This window comes from Geotrypetes seraphini, chromosome 16, assembly GCF_902459505.1.
Source record: "Geotrypetes seraphini chromosome 16, aGeoSer1.1, whole genome shotgun sequence".
Taxonomy (NCBI): Eukaryota; Metazoa; Chordata; class Amphibia; order Gymnophiona; family Dermophiidae; genus Geotrypetes; species Geotrypetes seraphini.
In genome coordinates this window covers 42595474-42618092 of record NC_047099.1, presented here as the reverse complement: position 1 = coordinate 42618092, position 22619 = coordinate 42595474, and the positions used below count along the sequence as shown (strand labels likewise).

Below are 22619 nucleotides of genomic sequence, written 5' to 3'. Positions count from 1 at the left end.
ATTCAATTATAGTATTTGTGTTGCACATTTCAAGGCAACAAAATCCTGTTACAAATGTGTAAAGACAAACAGTAAACAAAGAAGAAAACTAATAGCAGTAAAAATGAACCTGCATGAATATTTATGGAAAATAAAAGTACTCTCGATAACTGCTTTGTCTCACTGTATACTTGACAATCTGTTGTTTAGAAACCAGTCCAAAGGAAGCCTTAGGTTTTCCCCCCGAAATTATTCATTCAAATTTGTGACTTTAATAGACATGCCACCAAAACGTATCATTAAGAATTTGGAAGCTTTTCAAATGAAGGAGCAGAAGAGACAGCCAAAGGATCCTGTGCCGTTGTCACTCCAGTACATAAATCCCCCGTGATTCTTCCTACCTGGACAAAGGAACGTAGTTGTGCGTCAGTCCCTGCAACTCTACAAGTCCCTGCATGCAACTCGGTCAAAACCAGGACTGGATCAGCCCGTTCTGCCGGCACTGGTGAAGTGGCAAAAGAGAGGAAATGGGTGAAAACATCAGGAATGTTTCCAGCCTGTGAGATGGGAGGAGGAGGAGGGAGAAAGACTGAGGATTTCCAACCCACTGAGAGAGGGAGGAGGAGGGAGAGGGAAAAATGAAAACCAAAAAAAAAATCCCCACTTCAAAATATTTGCACCAAAAAGCTCACTCCTTGCCCAGAGCCCCTCTCATACTCTCTCCCTGGGCATGCTGCCGGGTGCCCTTCTCTCTCTGCCCGGCCAAACTTCTTCTTTTTTCACTCCAGCTGGCCAAGGTTGGGCTCTCTGGCCATAAGGGAAAAATGTGCAGATACCAGGGAGTTTGAGAAAGTCTGTCTTGTCTCTCCTCCTCCTCACCCCTGCGCCCGCATTGGTTCCTTCCTCTCTGAATCCATCCCTTTCTCATTCCAAGACTTTTTGTGTATGTGTAAGAGAGAGAGAGGGAGGAAGGGGGGGTGGGGGAGGACCGCTGGCTTCTTTCGGTGGGAACTGATGTATCCAGGGCTGGAGTGACCGGGAGAAAGAAAGAAGGAGGGGAAGGAAAAAAAAGATTCAAAAAGAGGGCAGAAGAGAAAAAGAGAGAGAGAGACCCCCTCTCTCCCCCAAAACCTTCCCACCCAAGCTCGGGGAGGCAAGAGCAGGGAAGCGATGGTGATTCTTCTCCTCTGGATTGTGACTCTCAGTGACAGTGTATCACAAGGTAGGAATCTGGATTTTATCCCTTTGGGGGAGGGGAGGGTACATTTAATGAAGTTCTGGAATTATTTCACCCCCCACCCCCACTCCCGGCTTGGCTAGGGTTCATGGAAAGCAGAAGGCAGCGTGCTGGGGGGGAGGGAGAGAGATTCAAATTTGGGGCTTTTTGTCTTCAACTTTTGGGAGTCAAATTGAGACTTTAGGATGGAAGGTGGGGAATGATCATGTAGATGCTGTGAGGGGACCTCAGAGATCGTAAGAGCTGTGCCCAGCTATTGCTTTCAAGGGGTGCAAGGGTAGAGAGGTTGGCTTCTCAGTTTACCCTTGCTGTATTTCTCTTTAAAAATTTGGAATTACAGGTTCTTGGTGGTGAGACAGAAGTTGGAAAAAGTTTTTTTTTAAAGGTTTAAAACAAAATGTTTGAACAATGTATCTGAAGATGGGAAAAGAAACTGAAAAATCCAGAGAGCAAAAAGTGAACAATAAAGGGGGGAGGGGGGCGGGTGTTGGGACATTCAAAGCACAGAGTACAGTGACTGGCATAGCAAAAAGGAAAATTACTTAAAAGTTTGGGAGATGATTCTTGATGTAGTGTTTTGAGTTGTTGTTGTTTTTTTTTTTTTGGGGGGGGGTTGGGGATGCAGAGGGAATGATGGCACCATTGGCTTCTGGACTGGTGTACCCTCTGCTAGGGGCCAGATGGCACTGCTGTGGCCCTTTGTGCCAAATAAGGGGTCAGTGGGTTCTAGGATGGCCCCCCCACACACACACACATGACCCAAGTCTGAGGACTTGAAGCCACCATCTGTAGGATTTGGTTGTGGTATTCTGTGGGTGCCACATAGGAGAGATTTTGAATTTGTATATTGGGAGGGGGGGAACAAACTTAGTAGGAATATGGGGGAGAGGGAAGGGAATGAATAGGAACTGATTTAATGACAGAACCCCAAGAGGTCTTTCACCAGGCATTTCAGTGACTGTGGAATTTCTGTTGTACCGAAGCTGGTTTCAGTGAAAACATGTGTGTTGGGGGCTGGGATGGACTGGACTGTATGCAGAAAAAAAGGGCTGAGCAGGTGGGCATACAGATTTCAGTTCAGTAGGCTAAGGATGCCCTTAAATCTCAGGGTGGCACTGATCTGGGCATCTTGGACATAAATGGCATGGCATAAAAACAATGGCCATTCTTGAGATTTGGTAGCCAAAGTAGGGTTTGTAGCAGGTCTGGGGCATTTGAAAAGGCTAGGTGGGACCAAAAAGACTTCATCACTAGATAATGGTTGTAAGTTAAAGGAGAGGCCTGGGCATGAGGCAAACCAAGGTTCAACTCCAACCCCGATATTCCTAGTGACCTTGGGCAAATCACTGGACCTCCCAATGCTTCAGGCACTCACTCAGATTGGAAGCTCTTCAAGGAAGGGGCCTTCATATCTAGCTACTTGTTACCATTGAGCAATGCTGCATACATCTCAGTAGTGTAATAAAAATACGCGTTATTGTTCGATACTATTATATATCAGATAACTAGGGGGGAGGGGTTGAAACAGTGTGTCTAGCGCTTAAACTAGGAAAGCACTTTTAACAAAACTGAGATCTGATCACCCTATTGAGGGTGTGGTGTAGATGAACATTCCCACTGTCGAAGAGGCAGACCCTCAGCCCTGCTTAAGATTTTCTTTCTTCCCAATATGATTCTGCGTTTTGACACATCCTTTTTTTATTTTTTGATTTGTCTTAATGTGGCAAACTGCCCAAGGACTCATAGAACAGATCCAGACCTCGTGAGCACCACAGAAGGAGGGAGATGGACAGGGCCTGATGAAATGACGCGGGCACAATTCAGGGAAAAAAAAATTGAGTCCAAGGCCAGGGTTGGCGAAATTTGCAGCAGCTTCTAAAGATGCAAATTCAGCTATGTTCAAACCAGCGCACACTCCAAGATTTTTAAAAAGTTTAAAGAAAGAAATTTAGGATCTTCTTATGTTAATAAGGGGAGGGGGAGGGGGTTGCTGCTGTTCTCCATCCCCTTTCGGGCTAAAAGCCTTATGGAAAAGCACAGGAACTTTTTCTCAGTTAAGCAAGCTACAGTCTGGTGAAAGAAGGAAAAAGAGAGATGAAGAAAGAGCAAAGGCAAAGAACCAAAAAAGGGGAGTCAGAGGAGAAAAAGAACGAGAGAAAAGGAGGAGGAGACAGAGAGGAGAGAAACAAGGAAAGGAAAATTGAGAGACCAACTGAGGAAGGAGAAACAGAAAAGTGGGAGAGAGAATATGGACTGCGATAGGAGATTGAAAAAGAAGGCGGAGAGAGGAGAAGAAAAATGAACACAGGAAAGGTGAAAGAAAGCAGAAGGAAGAAGAAAGGAAAGGAGAGAATTGGCAAAGGACAGGGGAAATGAAGGAAGAGGGAAAGAGAAAGAGAAAAAGGAGGGAGACAGAGTCAGGTTGTTTTTTAAAAGATAAAAATACAGGAGAAAGAAGCAGTACATTTCTTGGTCCCTACGAGAAGGAGATGGGGGACTGGTATTTAAGAAGACCTCCCAAACTTTTCAAGTCCTGTTCTTGGCTAGTGCTATAGCATGCCCAACTCCATATGGGAATAGAAAGGAATGCTGAACACGGGTCATGAAGCTATGGAAAAGAAGCCCCTGCCCCCTCGAGCTTACAGGCAGTGCAGCAGGGGCCTACTTTGTTCTTGATTGATTTTTTTTTCTGCATGCCACCTTCTGGATTTGATCTCCATTTGTGGCCCTCTTGTAGGGAGGCAGAATAGAAGGAAAAAATGGGTTAATATGTATCTATCTTATTCTGGGTCAGCAAAAATGGAGTTATTCTCATTTTCATGTGGGAAGTATGTTGACATTGGCTTACGGCAAGCGAGCAGAACAGTCATACAGACAGATAGATGGACAGACGTGTGCACATGCACACACACACACACACACACACACACACGCAGAATGACGAATGGACACATGGACACACACATACATACATAATGAACAAAAAGACTGACAGATGAGCAGAGAGAAATAGACTCGGGTAATGCCGACAGCGCTGGCCACGTCCGGGAGATTTATATAAATGGGTCGGGGAGAGGAGTGAGAAGCCTGTGCAATTCCTGAGCCACAAAATCACATTTCAAAGAGTTGAATGGATCCATCCTTCTTCATTTTTCACTAAATAATTTCCGAGTATCTTATCTAAATGAAATGCATTATCCTTCCTCCTCCGTCTTTCAAACCATTTTCTTTTTCTAATACATTATATTTTAAGCATGGTGATGCCTGGAATTTGAAATCACATTTGCCAGGAGTGACCGTCTCTTGGGTTACAGAGAGGGGGGTGGGCATAAAAACAGCTACAGAAAGTGCACCTCAGGAGAAGGGGGATGCAGTCCCCTTTTTCAAAAAAAATTTTTGAAAACAATTTATTCAAGAAAGAAAGCAAAGAGCAATACAAACAGGTACCGCAATTTCATGTAAGAGAATAAGGAAGTGTGTGGTGCAGTGGTTAGAGCTACAGACTTGGCACCCTGAGGTTGTGGGTTCAATCCCGCACTGTTCCTTGTGACCCTGGGTAAGTCGCTTAATCCCCCTTTGCCCCAGGTACATTAGATAGAATGGGAGCCCGCAGACACAAATAGGGATTAATGCTTGAGTATCTGAAAAATTTGTAATTCGTATAGAATTGTAGGATATGCAGAATATAAATTATAACCCCCCCTCCAGCAAAACCTAACTGACACAACAGGTTATAAACAGTCAGAGTCCAGGTTTGGGTTCTTATAACCCAGACTTAGCCAAATAAAACTACCCCACTGAAATTCCTACCCCCCACCCTTCCCCATATGACCTCAAGCAACAGGCAATAAGGGTACCGTTGGCTTCCGCAGTCTGTTTACATGCTGGCAACCTCTTGTAATCTTTCTAAGACAGTCCTCGAGGGCCATAACCTAGTTGGATTTCAAAGATTTCCACAATGAATATGCATGAGCTCTATTTGCATACAATGGAAGCATTATATGCAAATCAATTTCATGCATATTCATTGTGGAAATCTTGAAAACAACGGTATTGTGACTAGAAAATGACACGGGGGGGGACACATTTTCCCCCCTCCCTGCAGGAACTCAATTTCAAGAGTTTTGTCACTGTTGTCCCTGCTCCATTCCTGTAAGCTCTGCCTTAACTGAATAAGCCTCAAAAACGTATGGTTTTAAAGGGTTTGAGGCTTGTGCAGATGAGGACGTAGCTTGCAGGAATGTGAAAATGAGTTCCTGTGGGAATAGGGAAAAATTTGTCCCCGTGTCTTTGAGGACTGCAGTTGTTCACCGCTGTTCTGTGGGATCTGTGAGTCAGTGTTTCCTAAGTCAGTTCTGGAGTATCCCCTTGTCACTCAGGTTTTCAGGATATCCACAATGAACATACATGAGATTCATTTGCATATATTACCCACATTGTATGAAAATCCCTTTCTTGCATATCCTGAAAACCTGACTGGCAAGAGGGTACTCTAGGATCTACTTGGGAAATAGTATTATAAGTTATCCAAATACCATAATATGGGCTCAACTCAAACTGGCTGATCCAGTCCTGGTTTTGTCGCTATTGCATGCTGGTAATTACAGTTTAGATTTCTTTAACAAAAAGTTGTGACTACGTTGGCGTGTATTCAAAGTTGGGGGTGGGGTATAAAATTAGCATTGACTCCGAGGGGTGAGGTGGGAACCATAATGCACGTCAGCAACCTTTCTCAGAAGCTTTGTAGTTCTCGCTCTCGTCAAATCAGCCATGTACACGGCTGTGCGGATTTGGCAGGTTGCATTTTTGGGATTGATGTCTTGCTCGGCACACTGTGTATAAATCTGAAGTATCACTATTGTTATGCTCCCTTTGTTCCTGTGGAAGATTTTTCAGGCACATGGAGAGGAAGTAATTTAGTGAGTCAGAGGGAGAGGGAGAGATGGATGGATAGATGGGGAATGCAGTGGCTTCTATGCCTTCTGCTGGACCAGACAACCTAACCTAGCGATTAGAGCAGCTATTCTGTGCCTGCACAAAATGTTAAGAGTAACCACAACTGTGTCTGTTGAGGATGTAGAGAGAGAAAGATGTGTATGGCAGTACCCAAACTGCAACACGGCAATTTAACCTGAATACCGAGGTTTTAGTTTAGAAAAACCAACTCATACATTAACATCTTGGAATGATCTGCCACTGTCTGTTCTTGCTTTTTTTTTTTTTTTAATTCATTTTTGTGTGTTCAAGACTTGGAGTCTACAGAAACACAAAATTAAAAAAAACAAAAACGAAGCACCCAATACAAATCTATCTCTATACCAAAAATAGCTAACACTATTAGTTAACACTAAAGACTTAGATATTCCCTGAATTGACAATCTGCTCCCCTCTGCTATGCCATACTGTGAGCTATGCTCCCCTCCAATCCCAGCCCGGGAATCACCTATGCCACAGACTCAACAGGCTGCCATCCACGCCGCATGTGAGCCACTCGCCTTACCCCAGACAGGGGAGGGAGGAAGCGCTCCCATTGGGCTGCTAGGCAGAGGGGCGGGTGATGTGAGAAATGTCCTCAGGCATGTGGAGAGGGGGAGGGGATCAGCCTGGCCCTGTGCCTCTCTGGCTTTCTAGTAACGAACTCTGGGGACCTCTGCACTGGGGTGACGGCACGCATGCCCACAGAGTACCCCTCTGGCATGTGTGCCATAGGTACACCACCATTGGTATAGATCTTAGGGATGCCCAATCATTAATGCAGCGCTTCTCAGCCCAGTCCTTGAGGCACATCTAGTCCCACCAGGTTTTCAGGATATCCACAATATGCAGGAGGCAGGGCATGCAAATCTGTCTCATGCTTATTCATTGTGGATATCTTGAAAACCCGATGGGACTAGGTGTGCCTCAAGGACTGGGTTGAGAAGCACTGCATTAATGCACATTCAGAAGTGAAGCCCAATTAAACAAAAACAGAGAAATAGAAATGAAGACATCTAGGTCAGGATGTGTACAGCAGTGTTTCCCAAGTCCACCTGGATTTGCCACCATGAGGACGGGCTACTGGGCTTTATGGACCATGGTCTGACCCAGTAAGGCTATTCTTAGGTTCTTAGAAAGGCATGAGGGAAGCCATTGCTTGCCCTGGATCGGTTGGGGTTCTAGAATCTTGATACTCTTTGGGTTTTGGCCAGGTACTAGTGACCTGGATTGGCCATCGTGAGGACAGGCTACAGGGCTTGATGGACCACTGGTCTGACCCAGTGAGGCTATTCTTATGTTCTTATATATGCTGCCTCCATTGTATGCAAATCTCTTTCATGCGCATTCATTCTAGATATCCTAAAAACCAAACTGGCAAAGGGGACACTCCACCTCACACCCTTGCTACGCCACTGGATGTTTGACTCCCTTTGGGAAGGGGAGGAGCATTTTATAGGTGCTGAAGATTCTGACAGAAGAGACTTGGCGTTCGGAGAAGATTTGGGTTATAGCAACTGTTGAGTTGGCACGGCTCATCGGGTGCAGAATGTAGGATGTTTTGCACTGTATTCTAGACTCTATTGGTAGCCAGTGAAACTTGTGGAGGTAGTTGGATAGTGCATCGTATTTCCTTAAATGGAAGATCAGTCTGATTGCGATGTTTTGTATTAGCTGTAGTTGTGTGGTACCCAGGCCTGCGTGTAGTGTAGTTGCGAGAGGATGAGCGATTGCACCGTGATGGCAAAGTGGTACAATGATGTGTTAAGCGACTTGCCCACATCCATATGCGTCCCATGAAGAACAGAGTCCGCAAGTAGTCTTCAGAATCTATTTTAGAGGGAGATGAAGGACGTGACCTCCTCCACTCCCTCCTGCAGAGTGTTGTCCAAAACTAGGTTTCCCAGGATCAATTCTAAATCTCGACTTGGTGGGCTATAGCCCTTTTCTGCCGTCTTTTTCTATGTTTCTAAACTTGTATTCACCCTCCGAAATAGGGAACACATTTGCATACACCCCCCCAGCCATTCCCAAGCCACATGCATGGCTTTTTAAAATCAGGGTTTGTACATTTTCCGGCATTAGATATGAATGTGTAACTGGCATATTTGCTCATGTAAATCAGAATCTAGGGCTTCTTAGTGCATGCTAAATCATTTTAACATGGTTAGCCTACAAATGAATGCACATTAACTCAATTGGCACAGATTAAACAGTTCTAATTTACATTAAAAATTGTGTGAAACAAACTGATAAAAAGTTCATAAACCAGGGCAAATGCTCAACTGACCCCCCCCCCCCCGAACATTTCCCCGTAATAGATACAAAACATGTTTAGCACTTATAGAAAATCTCTGTTTTGGTGGTCAGTTAAGAACATAAGAATAGCCATCCTGGATCAGCCCAGGGGTCATTGAACACTGGGGGAGTGGGTGGGTTCTTTACTTTGTCTGGTTACTTTGGATACCTTTTTGGCACTTATACCTGTTTTATATCATTTACCTCACAACGTTTAAGTTTCATCCAGGATGTCTAGTAAAACATTCAATTATCCCTGCAGGACAACTAAGTCTAGGTCGGCCCCCAACCTGCCCATATACTGCCCTAACCACTCCTCCAGATCAGCCCCTTTCAGCTCTGGGCACACAGCGACATTCAGAGGCATAAAAAGTGTTTTAGGTTGTTCCTGTGCCGACTTGGGTAGCTCCTTAGCCTACAGGGAGAGGGAGAGATAGTGAATGCTGTGGATGGGCAGATTGGAAGGGCCAGTTGGCCTTTATCTGCCATCATGTTTCTGTTTCCCTTAATCAGTACCCAGGATCTTCTAATCCAAACAATGACAATGCCACTTGATTGGCTTTTGGCACAAAAACACACAGCCTGGCTACTTACGAGCTATACCAGGGCAACATGCTCAACCAGTGTTCAGCAGCTGGACCATTTAATCTGCAGAGCGTTTCCCATCCTCTTCCTCGACTCTGCATTAGCAGCTGAGCCACCAGATCTGTGGAAGTCCTGACTGGCGCATTCCTTCTTTTCAGCTGTGACCTCATTAAAAAAAAAGGACAAATGCCTTCGTTTTCAATAACATTCAAGAATTTCTCCTCTGCGGCTCCCTTCCCTGTCCCCCCTCTGCCAGCATGTCATTCCCTCCCCCAGGGCTAAGCATTCTTTTCCTTCATATATTATTCGTTGCTGTGCCAGTGATCAAAGGGTTAAGAAACTCATTTCAAAGTCTTCCGACTTCTATTGGAAAACCTTCCCTTGAGTGCCTGTGCCGCTGTTCTGCTGACAGGTCACTTCTGCAGCCAGGGAACTCGTCTTTAAAATACAACTGGAGGGAGGCTTAATAGGTCCCAGACCTGCAGGGTTTTTTTTCTCTCTTTCTATTTCTAGGGGGGATTTGGTGAGTTCATTAATTCCCTGGAAAAGAAGAGCAGAGAGCATTAATGAGAGAGAAGGTGTAAAGTGAAGGTGAGGTCTGTGCAATTACTGGTGACCTGGGTTTTATGCTGCGCCTCTATCTTGACCTGAAAAGCCTTTGCAATTACAATACTGAGACACCACTATCAACGCACACACAGCTCTTCAAATGTACCTCATTCCTGCCCCACAATATGCCAGTCTATCTAGTATTGAGACCTATGTGCATTTCTGCCAGTGCCCCTAACTCCTGCTCTGTGGTACTTCCTGCTATTCCAGTAGTGAGACCTATGCACATACACCTCACTCCCACCCTACACCCCCATTCCAGTACTGAGGCTCCCACATATAGAAATTATCCAAACCTATTTAAAACTCTGCCAAGCTAACTGCTTTTGTGGTTGTCCACTCCTGTTCTAGCTACTAACTTCCACTCAGGATAATGCAGGGGTGGGCAACCCGTTTGGGTTTTCAGGATTTCTCCAATGAGTATTCATGAGATCTATTTGCTTGCATGGCCTCCATTCTATGCAAATAGATCTCATGCACATTCATTGAGGAAATCCTGAAAACCACCTTGAGTTGCTCAGCCCTGAGATAATGCTTGCCTTTGCTTCCTGATGCTGCCAGGGTTTGGCTTGGAGTCAGGAGTTCAGTAATCTCTGAGATCCCTGCAGCACGTGGATTTCAGCGGGTAGAATCAATGACCACAAATACTGCTTCTTTGGGATGTAAGTTTAAAACCAGGTCTGGGTTTGATCTTCACGCCCCAAGTTGGCCAGATATGGACATTGGACATCATGTAGTGGCAGCCTTCACAGCCCCTGGCGCCAGTCATCATGCAGAAGTGATACCTCATGGCCCAATTTAAAACCAAGTTCTGGTGCACCGAGGATCATCACTGCAGTGCCTGGAAAAGGTGCGACTGAAGGGAAATGTGAATGAAGGCTTGAGCTCCTGCCAGGGATGTCCAGCCGTTTTCCAGATTTCTACAATGAATATGCATGCAAATAGATCTCAAGCTGCGGCAGTAACAGCTCCGACGCTCATAGAATTCCTATGAGCGTTGGAGCTGTTACCACCATGACTGATGCTAAAAACTGATCTACGGTTTTGTAAAAGAGACGGGGGGACTTATTTTATATCCTTGTATTTCCTACAGTCCTATGTGTTCCTGCCTTCCCCTCCCCTTGTTTTTATTGAGCATTTGGCGAGTGGCTCTTTCTTCATTCTGACTACATTTTCACAAATTTGATGACAACCCTCCCCCCCTACCCTGACTCTACCTCTCCCCACTCATTTCCCCACCTATTGTGCGGATACAGAGATAGCTCACTCTGCTAATGACCAACTTTCAGCAGCTCTGCTATCTCCTTTGCTCTTTGACCTCCCTCCCCTCCCCCACATACATTTGGCATTTTGTTGGGGTCCTTTTGATGTTTTCAGTCCTTCCCTCTGTTCTTTGATGTGGGCCTCCAGTTTCCTACATTTGCTCAAAATCTGTATTCTCAGAGTTCAGTCCATCCTTCTCAGTCGTTGTCCAGTCTGTATCTTGGGCATCCTGAATGTAATGTAATCCTGAAAGCCCGATCAACTATTCAGCCCTAAATGACTCATTCAGGCTGCCCAACGAACCACTGCTTTCCACTTTAGATGGAAATGTTTGATCTGATCTTCAAACCCTCCGGCAATACAGATTCCACTATTTATTTGGGAATGTAAACAATTTTTCCGATATTCAGTCCAGCCAGACAGAGGTTTTATAAATGCCAGCCACTGTGTGGGGGAGGTGTTTATGCTGAGATATTAAGCATTGGGTCTGGAGACTGACTCTACATATGGGTGAAGAAAGGGGCTGCCCACAGTTATCTGGGTACCGGAGATATTTAGATTGGTACTTAGTATAACTCCCAGAGGCAGAATGGCCTTTGGAGGGCCCTCAAGAGTAGGGGACTACTCTCCCCTAGCCTCCCTCTAATTAATCACTTTTGATAAGTGGTTCAAGGTCATGAACCTTAGTGCCCAGGAGCCCAGATCTCTGTCTCTCCACTCCTGGTTACTACCCAAATAGGACAGACTTTCTCTAAGCCCCTGTGATCTGGAATGCATTACTATTAAATATTAGATCCAAGACCAATTCTAGATGATTTCATAGAAAGTTCAAATGTAGACATTTTCATCCTCGGGTTGTAGAATCAAAGAAGAGGCGGAGCTTCAGACTGGAGGAATGATGGTTTATTAATGGACTTGGCATGGCCTGTGTATCCAATAAAGCCTGTGTCAGGGGTTGTCTAGTTTCAGCTTCCTTGTACAATTCAGGGAGAAGGCATGCACATCTTAATTTCCTTCTGTGATCCCTTGACTAGGGTTACCATATTTTTCTCTGGGGAAACCCGGACACATGATCCGCCTCCAGCCCCACCTCCACAAAGCATCCTCTCAGCCGCATCTGGAGGGCCTGGAGCATGCACGAATGTGTGTATCGTCATCCACGCATGCTCAGAGGCCCTCCAGATGTGTCTGGAGCTCACCAGGTTGTGGAAAGTTCGGGTTATCTGGTAACCCTACCCCCGATGTGGGCATTTAGCCGAAACACTGGCTGTGTTGGATCCAGTCAGAAGTTCTGCCTCTTATTTGATTCACATCTGGGCCCACTTCACCCCATTTTCTCCATTAGTTTTTTTTTTTGTGGTGTTGGTTCCCTCTGACTTGATGTAGAACGATATACACATGTCTTTTTGAAAACTCTTTTAAACATAGTTTCCTTTTGCTCAGTGTTTATTGAAAGCTTCTATACTACTATTAATGACTGGGGAATCAATTCAGAGCGGTATACATAAGCTTCTACACCCATCTTTTCACTCGTTTGGATTTTGTCATTTTGATGGGGTTACCTCCTCTAAACTACAGTCCAGTGCCTCATCCACTAGTCTCACCCATTCTGTAAGGTCTCTGATCTCGGGTTTTACTTCTCTGAGGTTACAATACAGAGTTAACGTTTTCAGAGATGGTTTTCAATACAGACACATTTATGCCATAATCAATCATCCTACGTATATACACCTATTTATATACCGCCAATACCTCATGGAAGTTCACAGCGGTTTACAAAAAATAAATGAGCTAATATAACATAACATAAAAATGTATTTCTATACCGCAATAAGCAGCATCATCATGCACTCCTCATCCTACCTCAACTTCAGAAAACTTATTAAAATCAACCTGTTCAACCGATTTGTGACCAAGAATTCCTAAAGTCTTCACTGCTTATTCCCTCACTGTATGACCTGCTCTTCCTGTTGTAAATCACCTCGATTTACTTTTACTGTAAACCCGCATCTAGAATGTTACCATACTCTGTACAAATTTTCATGTGCTCAAAGACTTCATTGTTTTTTTCGCTGTATGTCCAGCTCTTCTTTATTGTAAACCGCCTCGAACTACTTTGGCTTTGGCGGTATATAAACAATAAATTATTATTATTATTATTAAGTTCTATGCGTTTTACAAAATAGAATAAAAATATTGCAGATACACAGTTGAATTAGAAAGACTAGTGGACACTCGATGAAGTTACAGGGAAATACTTTTAAAACCAATAGGAGGAAATTTTTTTTCACTCAGAGAATAGTTAAGCTCTGGAACGCGTTGCCAGAGGATGTGGTAAGAGCGGATAGATAGCTGGTTTTAAGAAAGTTTGGACAAGTTCCTGGAGGAAAAGTCCATAGTCTGTTATTGAGAAAGACATGGGGGAAGCCACTGCTTACCCTGTATTGGTGAATTACGTTCAGGGATATTATTTGACAAACACTAGGTCAGAAAGAGTCAAAGTCCAAAAGACATATAACTGATCATGTAAATAAGACAAGCCTTTGAAGGGTGATCAAGAAAAATTGTATAAAATTACTCAGAGATGTGAAACTCTGAAAGGAAGGCTACAAAACCTCCCTTAGGTAAAGAATTTACCTTCCAGTCATTGTTATTCTATAAAAATATTTTTTGATCACTACCTGGAAAGGCTAAAAAATTCAAACTGTTTCAAAAGTTCAAAATAACTGGTTTGTTCTTGTTGTTAATATCATGCAAACGTCACTGCATACTTGATGAAAAAAATCCACTTAGCTGTTAAACAGGAGTGAGGGGGTCCCAACGTGGCCCCGTTTCGTTCCCTGCTTCAGGGGACCCGATGTAAAATGGTTCAGATTAAATCCTAGTTGATACTAGTGCTGGAATGGCACAAACTCTTTACCTAAGGGAGGTTTTGTAGCCTTCCTTTCAGAGTTTCACATCTCTGAGTAATTTTATACAATTTTTCTTGATCACCCTTCAAAGGCTTGTCTTATTTACATGGTCAGTTATATGTCTTTTGGATTTTGTACCCTGTATTGGTAGCATGGAATATTGCTACTCCTTGGGTTTTGGCCAGGTACTAGTGACCTGGATTGGCCACTGTGAGAATGGGTTACTAGGCTTGATGGACCATTGGTCTGACCCAGTAAGGCTATTCTTATGTTCTTAATGTAATACATTAATTTCCTAAGAATCTTGTAAACAAATACATGTTCAGTTGTCTTCTAAAATGCTGATATGAGCTAGTAGAGAATTCAGATCTTTATCCAATATTGCAGCTTGAAACGACAGGAGACGTTGATGATATTTTTTTTATTTTGACAACCTTTGACTAAAGAAAAAGTAAATACAGCTTGCGTGCATCGAAAGTGCTTTGAATTAAGAAATTTGAACAAATCCACAAGATAATTAGGTGCAAGGCCAAACAATACCTTATAACAAATGCAACCAAATTTAAATTTCACATGAGCCTCAACTGGCAGCCAATGCAATTCATGGACATGATCAAACAACATTAGGAACAGGTTAGGTTATAGTTCTATCTTTTTACGTACAAATTCTTCAAGCAGAAGGTCTTTAACTTTAAGAGTTTCAAACAAGATCTAATTTGTTGATTGATTCTACTAGGTAGAGTTTTTCACAGTGTGGCTGCTTGATAAGTCAAGGCAAATTGAAAATCCTTGTGTATTCTATATTTTTAATATTAGGAAAATGAAAGGTATTCAAAGTTGATTTTTGGAAAATTTAAAAAGTTGAGGTATATAATCGAGAGTGTCCCCAAAGCGAGTTTTGAACAGTATACAAAGAACTGCCATCTAAAATTGAATACAGCTAAAACGGTGCTGCTCATCTTCCCACTTCCTTCATTCTCCATCTCTTTGGACAACACTCTCGTCCTTCCTGTTTTGACTCCTCTCTCTCCTTCACCGCCCAGATACAACATCTCGCTAAAATCTGCCGCTTCCTCCTCTATAATATTACCAAAATCTGACCCTTCCTTTCTGACCACACTACCAAAACACTTATCCATGCCCTCATCACCTCGCACTTAAACTACTGCAATTCGTTACTCTCAGGCTTTCCACTTAGCCATCTCGCTCCCCTCCAATCCATCTAGAATTTGGCTGCTTGACTTATATTCTGGGAGAGCCGCTTTACTCACGTTGCTCATCTCCTAAAATCATTTCAGTGGCTTCCCATCCATTTCCGAATACAATTCAAACTCCTTTTATTGACCTACAAATGCACTCACTCAGCTGCCCCTCAGTATCTCTCTTCACTTATCTCCCCCTATGACCCCCCTCCTATCTGTGCCCTTCTCTTGAACTGCCAACTCCAGACTCCATCCCTTTTGCCTTGCTGCACCATATGCTTGGAACAAGCTATCCGAATCCCTATGGCAGGCTCCGTCTGTGTTCAACGCCCAGTTAAAAGCCCACCTCTTTGAGAGTGCTTTTGACTTCTAACTCCTTTCACCTTGGGTTCTGCATCCCCTGCCCTCTATGTCGTGTCTGTGTGTCCAAGTTAGATTTTAAGCTCTTCCGAGCAGGGACCCTCTATAAATGCATAAGTAGTAGTAGTTTAGGCTCTGTAGAGCTGCCCTCCAAGTGATCTTCCATCTTCCTTCCCACTCATGATTATGGTCTACCCTGGGTACATCCAGGGCAGGTTGAAGCCTGGCTTTCAAATTCAGACACATCCCCCTTCGGCCTTCTTAAAGAATTCTCGGAGGAGCCTTTCCTGGCACTGGCGTAACAGTGGCTGTTCTGATCAATGTCTGCGAGCTGTTTTTCAGAACAGCGTTGACACTGTAATTTGATTCACTTAAGTCGGGAGGTTGTTTAAAAATAAATGAATAAAGTGAAGGGTCTTGAAACAAGTCTTTTCAAACGAGAGGGCGAAGAGGAATGTGTTGGAAAAAGGGAGCAAAGAAATCCTGTACAACTCTGTCTGCTTTTTCATAAGTTTGGAAAATCCGGACCCCTGGACCCACTCCTAGGTCTGCCCAGTAATGCCCTAATCCTGCCCCTACTGCTTGCTCTTGACTAGGAGTTGTTTATTTATTTGTTCTCCCAGTGGAGCTCAGCATGGTTTACATTAATTTATTTAGGTACCTTGTTATACTATAGAGACCTGTGTAGAGTCTAAACCAGTGTCTTGCAAACTTTCCGGCCGGCAGTACACTAAATCCAGTGCCCCATCCGCACATCTGACCCCTGTCTGTCCTGGTGGGCTCACAATCTCTCTAATGTACCTGGGGCAATGGGGGGAATAAGTGACTTGCCCAGGGTCACAAGGAGCAGTGGGGGGGTTTGAACCCACAACCTCAGGGTGCTGAAGCTGTAGCTTTAACCACTGCACCACACACTATGCTTGTTTTATGTGCATGTATGTCCTGCGTTTAACAGTTGTGTCCTGACCCTAGGCACAGGACACACACACGTGTGCGTCTAAATTGCACAAACTCTGCAATCGCAGCCCTGCACTATGCAGGGCCTGTGCACAAGAGCAGTGCCTACCGCTCAGCTCTTGTGCGCAGGCACCAGGCATAGTTCCTTCCCCTTTCACCAAGGTACTCTGCACAAATTGCATGCATATAATTTGCATGCTGTTTGTGCTGAACATAGCCGGAGCTGTGTGCCTCCTGCCCTAAAAGTCCCAAACTTATGACTAAGTATTTAGGAATGTGGTTAGTCTGCGGTATTAGTCTTTGCTGTCTGTTCTTTTCAGATCCTACAGAGGGTATAACTTGCTTTTATTCAGGCATAAGCCAGCTCAGGGGACAGAAATATTCATTAAACTTGAAGCATTCCCTGCATGCATATAGCTTCGTACAACCCCCAAAGGAGAAATCATGTTAGCAGAAAGGATTATTTGCCCTGCAATTTGGGGTTTGGCATGCTTCAACAGCACTCTCACCGTGTTTCTTCCAGTCCCCCCCTGCCTAATCTTTCTATAAAATTTCTGTGGCAAGTTCCTGACAGAGCTAAGAACAAGGGGACCCAGGTGTGTGCCACATCTGGAAGGAAGCCTCCGTTCTTTTTTGTCCCATCCCTTAATTTGGCACCATGCACCGTCCTTGGGGGCAGAGGGAAGCGGTTCAAAGCCAGTGACTTTCAGAATCTACCATGCTCGGACTCCAAGGTCTTGGGAAGCAAGTTGCTGACGCTCTCTGCTTGACCATGAGTAAGGTTACTCATCTCCCCTTGCCTCTGGTGAAGTAGGAACCAAGATGCTTTGTCTTAATCTGGCTTCCCTGCTCAATAATTGAAAGTTCGCTTTAATTGCTAATTGTTTCATATCAGCTGTGTATGCAGTGCCGTGCTGTCAGGTGGTTCGTTAGGCAGCGTAATCAGTTACTGTGCCCAGAGTGAGTAACGAGTGCTACAGACTGTCTGTCTGTAAAGAATCCTGGAAAGGACCTCCGGAGGTTGTCTGGCGCTTTTCTGCTGTGGGGCAGGATCTGCCATTGGGGTGCATCTAATCCTGCTTCAGTGACAGGGATCCCACCATCTTCCTGGTCTAGAAGAATGTAAGAACTGCAGTACTGGATCAGAGCAAAGGTCCGTCGCACCCGCTATCCAAGTCGCACGTACCTGGCGGGATGCATTCTTTATTGAAGTGTCCCAACTTTCTCGAGCTGTGGCACACTAAAGGTATTGGCCGCGGCTCAAGGCACTCGGAAGTGCTCAGACATTGCCGTGATGACATCGACGTCCTCCAGACATGCACTGAGATGGTAGTGGGGGAGAGGGGTATCCAAACAGGGAAGAGGGCTGGAGAGAAGGAGAGGCGCTGGCGCCTGCTAATTGCCTACAGAACGTGTCTCTTGTCACGAGGGGCACGTCCACTCCTCCTCCCCAGTGTGCCGCGGCATACCTGAAATCTCAGGAGGCACACAGTTTGTGATACACTGCTTTATTTCATACACCTGGAATGATTGCAATTATGGGGGAGCATGGTGTTCTCAGATGATGTTCTGTTTATATACTACCTCTGGAAGGAATTATATTTGATTCCTGGGCTAGGATTGGGGAGGCTGGAGAGGAAGTGCTCAGGCCCTGGGAGGGGCATGAGTTCCACTCATTCTGCAGTGGTGACACCTAGTGGCTAGAAAGGTCATGGCTAATAATGATTGAACTGTTTTACAGTCATTGAGCTACCATTTCAGGTCCAGGCGCATTCCTGTATGATAGGAAGAGAGACTTTTCTAGAAACAGCCCTGAAATGAAGAATGAAGCCGTACGGTTCAGTTCACTTCCTGATGAGTAGATCATCTGGAATGGCTTCTTGTAATAAGAGCGTTTTGAATGTCGGAGCCCCTTCAGGTAGCAGAACTCAGCAGCCCTATGTTCAGAGAAGGGGGTGGGTTGACAGCAGATAAAGGCCAAATGGCCATTTGCAGCATCCACTATCTCCTCTTCACCATCCTCAAGCTTTTCTTTCTTTAACACCATTTCAGCAATCTCACCACCACTGAAGGAATGCACACAGAAGCAGATTTTGAATACAGGGCTACTTTTTTGTGACAAGAGGTAGGAACTAGACAGAGTTATGGTACTTTTTGCACCCATCTTGCTGCTTGCTATCAGCATGTGTGACAGGAGAGCCAGAGATTGACTAGCTTTTGGGACTAAAGGCAAGGTGGCAATTATTAATGGCACCGCTGACTGGGAGATTAAAACGCCTTCATGTATTCAGAAGGGAATCCGATTGAAGTAGGTGGGGGTCAGGGGAGGTTTTGGTAAGTGACCTGAGAGGAGATTGCTCTGTGACCGTGAGCATTAATCAGTGGGATGAGGGGAAGAATCTGAGCAATACACACTGTGATTTCTATAACTGTAGCTTTGACGCCTTCTGCTTAAGACATGCACACTTAGGCAGCCCAGACCTATGACTATGCTAAGGGATTCTGCATTTCTGTATACTGCAGAACTCTGCATAAGAACAGCCATACTGGGTCAGACCAAGCAATCTAAGTCACAAGTATCTGGCAAAACCCAAATAGTAGCAACATTTCATACAGAATCCCAAAGAGTAACAAGATTCCATGCTACTGATCCAGGGCAAGCAGTGGCTTCCTCCATGTCTGTCTCAATAGCAGATTGTACTATAAACTTTTCCTCCAGGAACTTGTCCAAACCTTTTTTTAAAACCAGCTACATTAACTGCTGTTACCACATCCTCTGGCAACTCATGACAAAGCTGAACTATTCTCCGAGTGAAAAAAGTACAATTTCTTCCTATTTGTTTCCATGGAATTTTATCAGGTGTCCCCTATTTTTAGTACTTTTGGAAAGGGTAAAAATCGATTCACTCTTACCCATTCTACACCACTCAGGATTTTGTAGACCTCAGTCATTTTGCACTCCTCTTACCCGTCTCTTTTCCAAGCTGAAGAGCCCAGCCTCTTTAGTTTTTCCTCATAGGAGAGGAGTTCCATCAAAATAAATGGAATTACAATAGTCAAGCAAAGGCATTATCATCAACGTGATAACTGTTCGAAAGTTTTATCGTCTGAAAGATAGTCACACAAGCTCCGTAAAAAACGCAACTTGAAAAACACGGCGTGGAATCAAACACACATGAGAATACACCCTAAACGTTTTCAGATCCAAGCACATGGTTAACTGGTCCGCTACAGATTCATCACTGGAAAAGCTCTGGCTTGACTCCTCAAGAGAAGGGAAGCCAAGAATACTATATTCAGTTAACTTTGAGCAAGAGTGTTACTAAAACCTTTTTCTGATACCCAAAATGCTACTATTATTTCTGTGTTTCAAGGACCAGAGACTTCAACTCCTTTCAAAACTTTAAACATAGGCACCCTACTTTCGGGCTGCCAACTGATCCAGATTTGCAGAACAGGGTGGCTCCATATCTGGGTTACCCCGGTGCATGCTGGGACTTGTAGTCTTGGTTTTCTTAGAGCATGCAATTGGGAAATCACAGCTACAAGTCCCTGCATGCAATGGGGGGTAAACCCAGGACTGGATCAACCCTATCCTGCAAATCGAGATCCAGTTGGAAGCCTTAGCTTTTTTCCAGCCAGTAGACATCAGCAAGGAGTGATAGCCAGGGCTTTCTGCCTACCCAGGGGTTGAGAACCCTGCCTCCATCACATCCTCTGCCCAGGGAGCAGGACACCAGAAATCAAAGCAGATCCAGCCTGGTCCATATCTAATTTGCACTGGAATTGCAGAGCCGATGGATAGATATTAGCACTATATGAGGTTGTTTTGGGCAAATCTGATCATTAAGCATACGATCCATTTGCAGATTCTTAGCAAGGCTTGGTTCTGGAATTAGGTCTCTTCCAAGCACAAAATTCATCAGAGGTAAAGTGGAGGTGGGGGTGTGTCAGCAGTGATTCATATTTTTTTCATTTAGACTTGTCCAACTTCCTCCTTCTTGTCCCTTCATGTCTGTGGGCATGAAACGTCTTTCTGTCTCCTTACTCTCAGTACCTGACCTATTCTGTCCCCAGCTCCACCATTGCTCTACAGAAATCACAATGTTCTCTCTTTCCCTCTGGAAAGTAAGGGTTTCGTTTAAAAAAATCTTTTAAAAGATAAACTTCTGGATTAGGGCTAAACTCTAGAGAAAGATTCACCTAATTGCTGGGCTTACCTCAGGTTTTATCATCAAAGTAAGCCGCTGTTCCCCCTCTTGCCCTCTGTTGCTTTTTATTATCTCTTAATTAATCACTCTGGCTTTCACATTTAGCAGATAATTACTGTCTCTTGGGTACACAGCTCCATTTTCATAACCTTCTGCTCCAAGCAGGGGAGAGGAGGGGGAGAAAACGTGGAAGCAAGGAAGGGAAGGGAAGGGATAAAGATTAGGTACTAGAATTTGTTCTCACCCATCCCCTTTCCTTCTCTACAAGACCAATGCAAGAATTACGATGATCACTGGTCATGAGTGGTGGAGAGACCAAAGAGCTTAAAGGTAATTTGGACAGAGAAGTGAGTGCCAAAATTAAGTTTTGTCTAAGGTTTTTAATATTGTGCCCCTCCTAAAATAATCTGCTTAGAAGCTGCTTACCCTCCTTGCTGGTAAAAACACCTCCTGTTGTTTGTTTGCGTTTGGCTGGACCTATTCTGTTTTGATGCCCACCAGAAGCTGCTGCCCTAGGCAACAGCCTAGTCATGCCTGATGGTTGGGTAAGCCCTAACAACAGAAAGGCTCACTGGGTTTCCTTAATGGGATTTCAAGAGGCCCTTGCTCCCTCCTTGGCAAAAGTGGTAAGAGCCTTTAATGTAGCTGGTTTTAAAACTGGACAAGTTCCTGGAGGAAAAGTCCATAAACTGCTTGCCCTAGAACGGTGTCATGGAATGCTGCTACTATTTGGGTTTTTGCCAGGTACTTGTGACTTGGATTGGATACTGGGCTAGATGGACCATTAGTCTGATCCAGTAAGGTATTCTTATGCTCTTAAAATGTGTTCTGAGCTGAATTTTGTGCAATCTCTCCCTAGTCTGAGTGAATCAGATACCAGGGTCACTGTCCAGCTTGCTTCCTTTACCTCAGTCCTCACTATTCAAGTGCACGGAGTCCCTCAAGCTACCTACTCGACTGACACTCCTTTGCTGATCTTCTTCTTGGGTCTCCTCTCCCTTTCATCCTAATGCATCTTTGTTACTTAAAAAGAAAAAAAGTTGTGTAATTTTCCAATATTAACCACTCCACCTGCTTCAGAGCTTCTAGTAATCTGTACTGTGTTCATGCCTTAGGTCAGGGGTGTCAAAGTCCCTCCTCGAGGGCCGCAATCCAGTCAGGTTTTCAGGATTTCCCCAATGAATATGCATGAGATCTATGTGCATGCACTGCTTTCAATACATATTCATTGGGGAAATCCTGAAAACCCAACTGGATTGCGGCCCTCGAGGAGGGACTTTGACACCTGTGCCTTAGGTGCACCAGTGTGATGTTTACACGAGGCTGTAAAGCAGATCTTCTTTACAACTGTGCATGCTTTTTGTAGATCAGTGTGATACCTGCACAGGGCTCTAATGAAAATCTGTTCATCAGCTGTCCATGCTGTGTTCATCATCCTTTACCAGGATCAACATGACATTTGCATGGGGCAGCTATCTATGCTGTATTCATGCTCTACATCAGTGTGTCACAAACTTTGTACACTGCTGGCACACGAATCTCGGGGCTGTGGCTAGAGGGCACCTGGAAATGCGTGGACAGTGACTCGATGATGTCACGTACCTGCATGATATTATCACATTGGCATCCATGGCCCTGAGCCTCCTATTACTGCCAGTGAGGGGGTACAGGAGAATGAGCAGAGGTGCCAGCAAGGAGGAGAGGTGTAGGTGCCGGCAGATTGTTTACAGGATATGCCTTTTGCAGCGAGAGGCATGTCAGCCTGTGCCAGCACCTCTCCTCCTCGCCCGCATGTCAGGGCCCACCTGGAATCCTCCAAGGTACACAGTTTGTGATAGACTGCGCCACATGGATCAACCTACATTTGCATGGCACTCTTGACATAAGAACATAAGAATAGCCTTAGTGGGTCATACCAATGGTCCATCAAGCCCAGTAGCCTGTCCTCACGGTGGACAATCCAGGCCACAAGTACCTGGCCAAATCCCAAAGAGTAGCAACATTCCAGAATCCCAAAGAGTAACAATAGATT

The 22619-nt window shown here is 44.6% G+C and overlaps 2 protein-coding genes across 7 annotated transcripts in view; one reads left to right on the top strand and one right to left on the bottom strand.

Moving 5' to 3' along the window:
• LOC117350080 (signaling lymphocytic activation molecule-like) overlaps positions 1–789 on the bottom strand; it is a 90313-nt gene extending 89524 nt beyond the window's left edge. The window contains exon 1 of one of the 3 annotated variants that reach the window (XM_033924023.1): positions 672–789. The gene's annotated coding sequence lies outside the window, so the exon portion shown is untranslated. Of the gene's footprint in view, positions 1–380; positions 493–671 lie in introns of those variants that run through there. The other 2 variants (XM_033924022.1, XM_033924021.1) reach the window with 2 other exon arrangements.
• The window catches only part of KIRREL1 (kirre like nephrin family adhesion molecule 1), a 182065-nt gene that overhangs the window by 33596 nt on the left and 125850 nt on the right, over positions 1–22619 (top strand). The window contains exon 1 of one of the 4 annotated variants that reach the window (XM_033924018.1): positions 953–1201. The exons of the other annotated variants lie outside the window; for them this stretch is intronic. Coding sequence (XP_033779909.1) covers positions 1150–1201 — 52 coding nt within the window. The 5' untranslated portion in view covers positions 953–1149. Of the gene's footprint in view, positions 1–952; positions 1202–22619 lie in introns of those variants that run through there. 4 annotated transcript variants of the gene reach the window in all.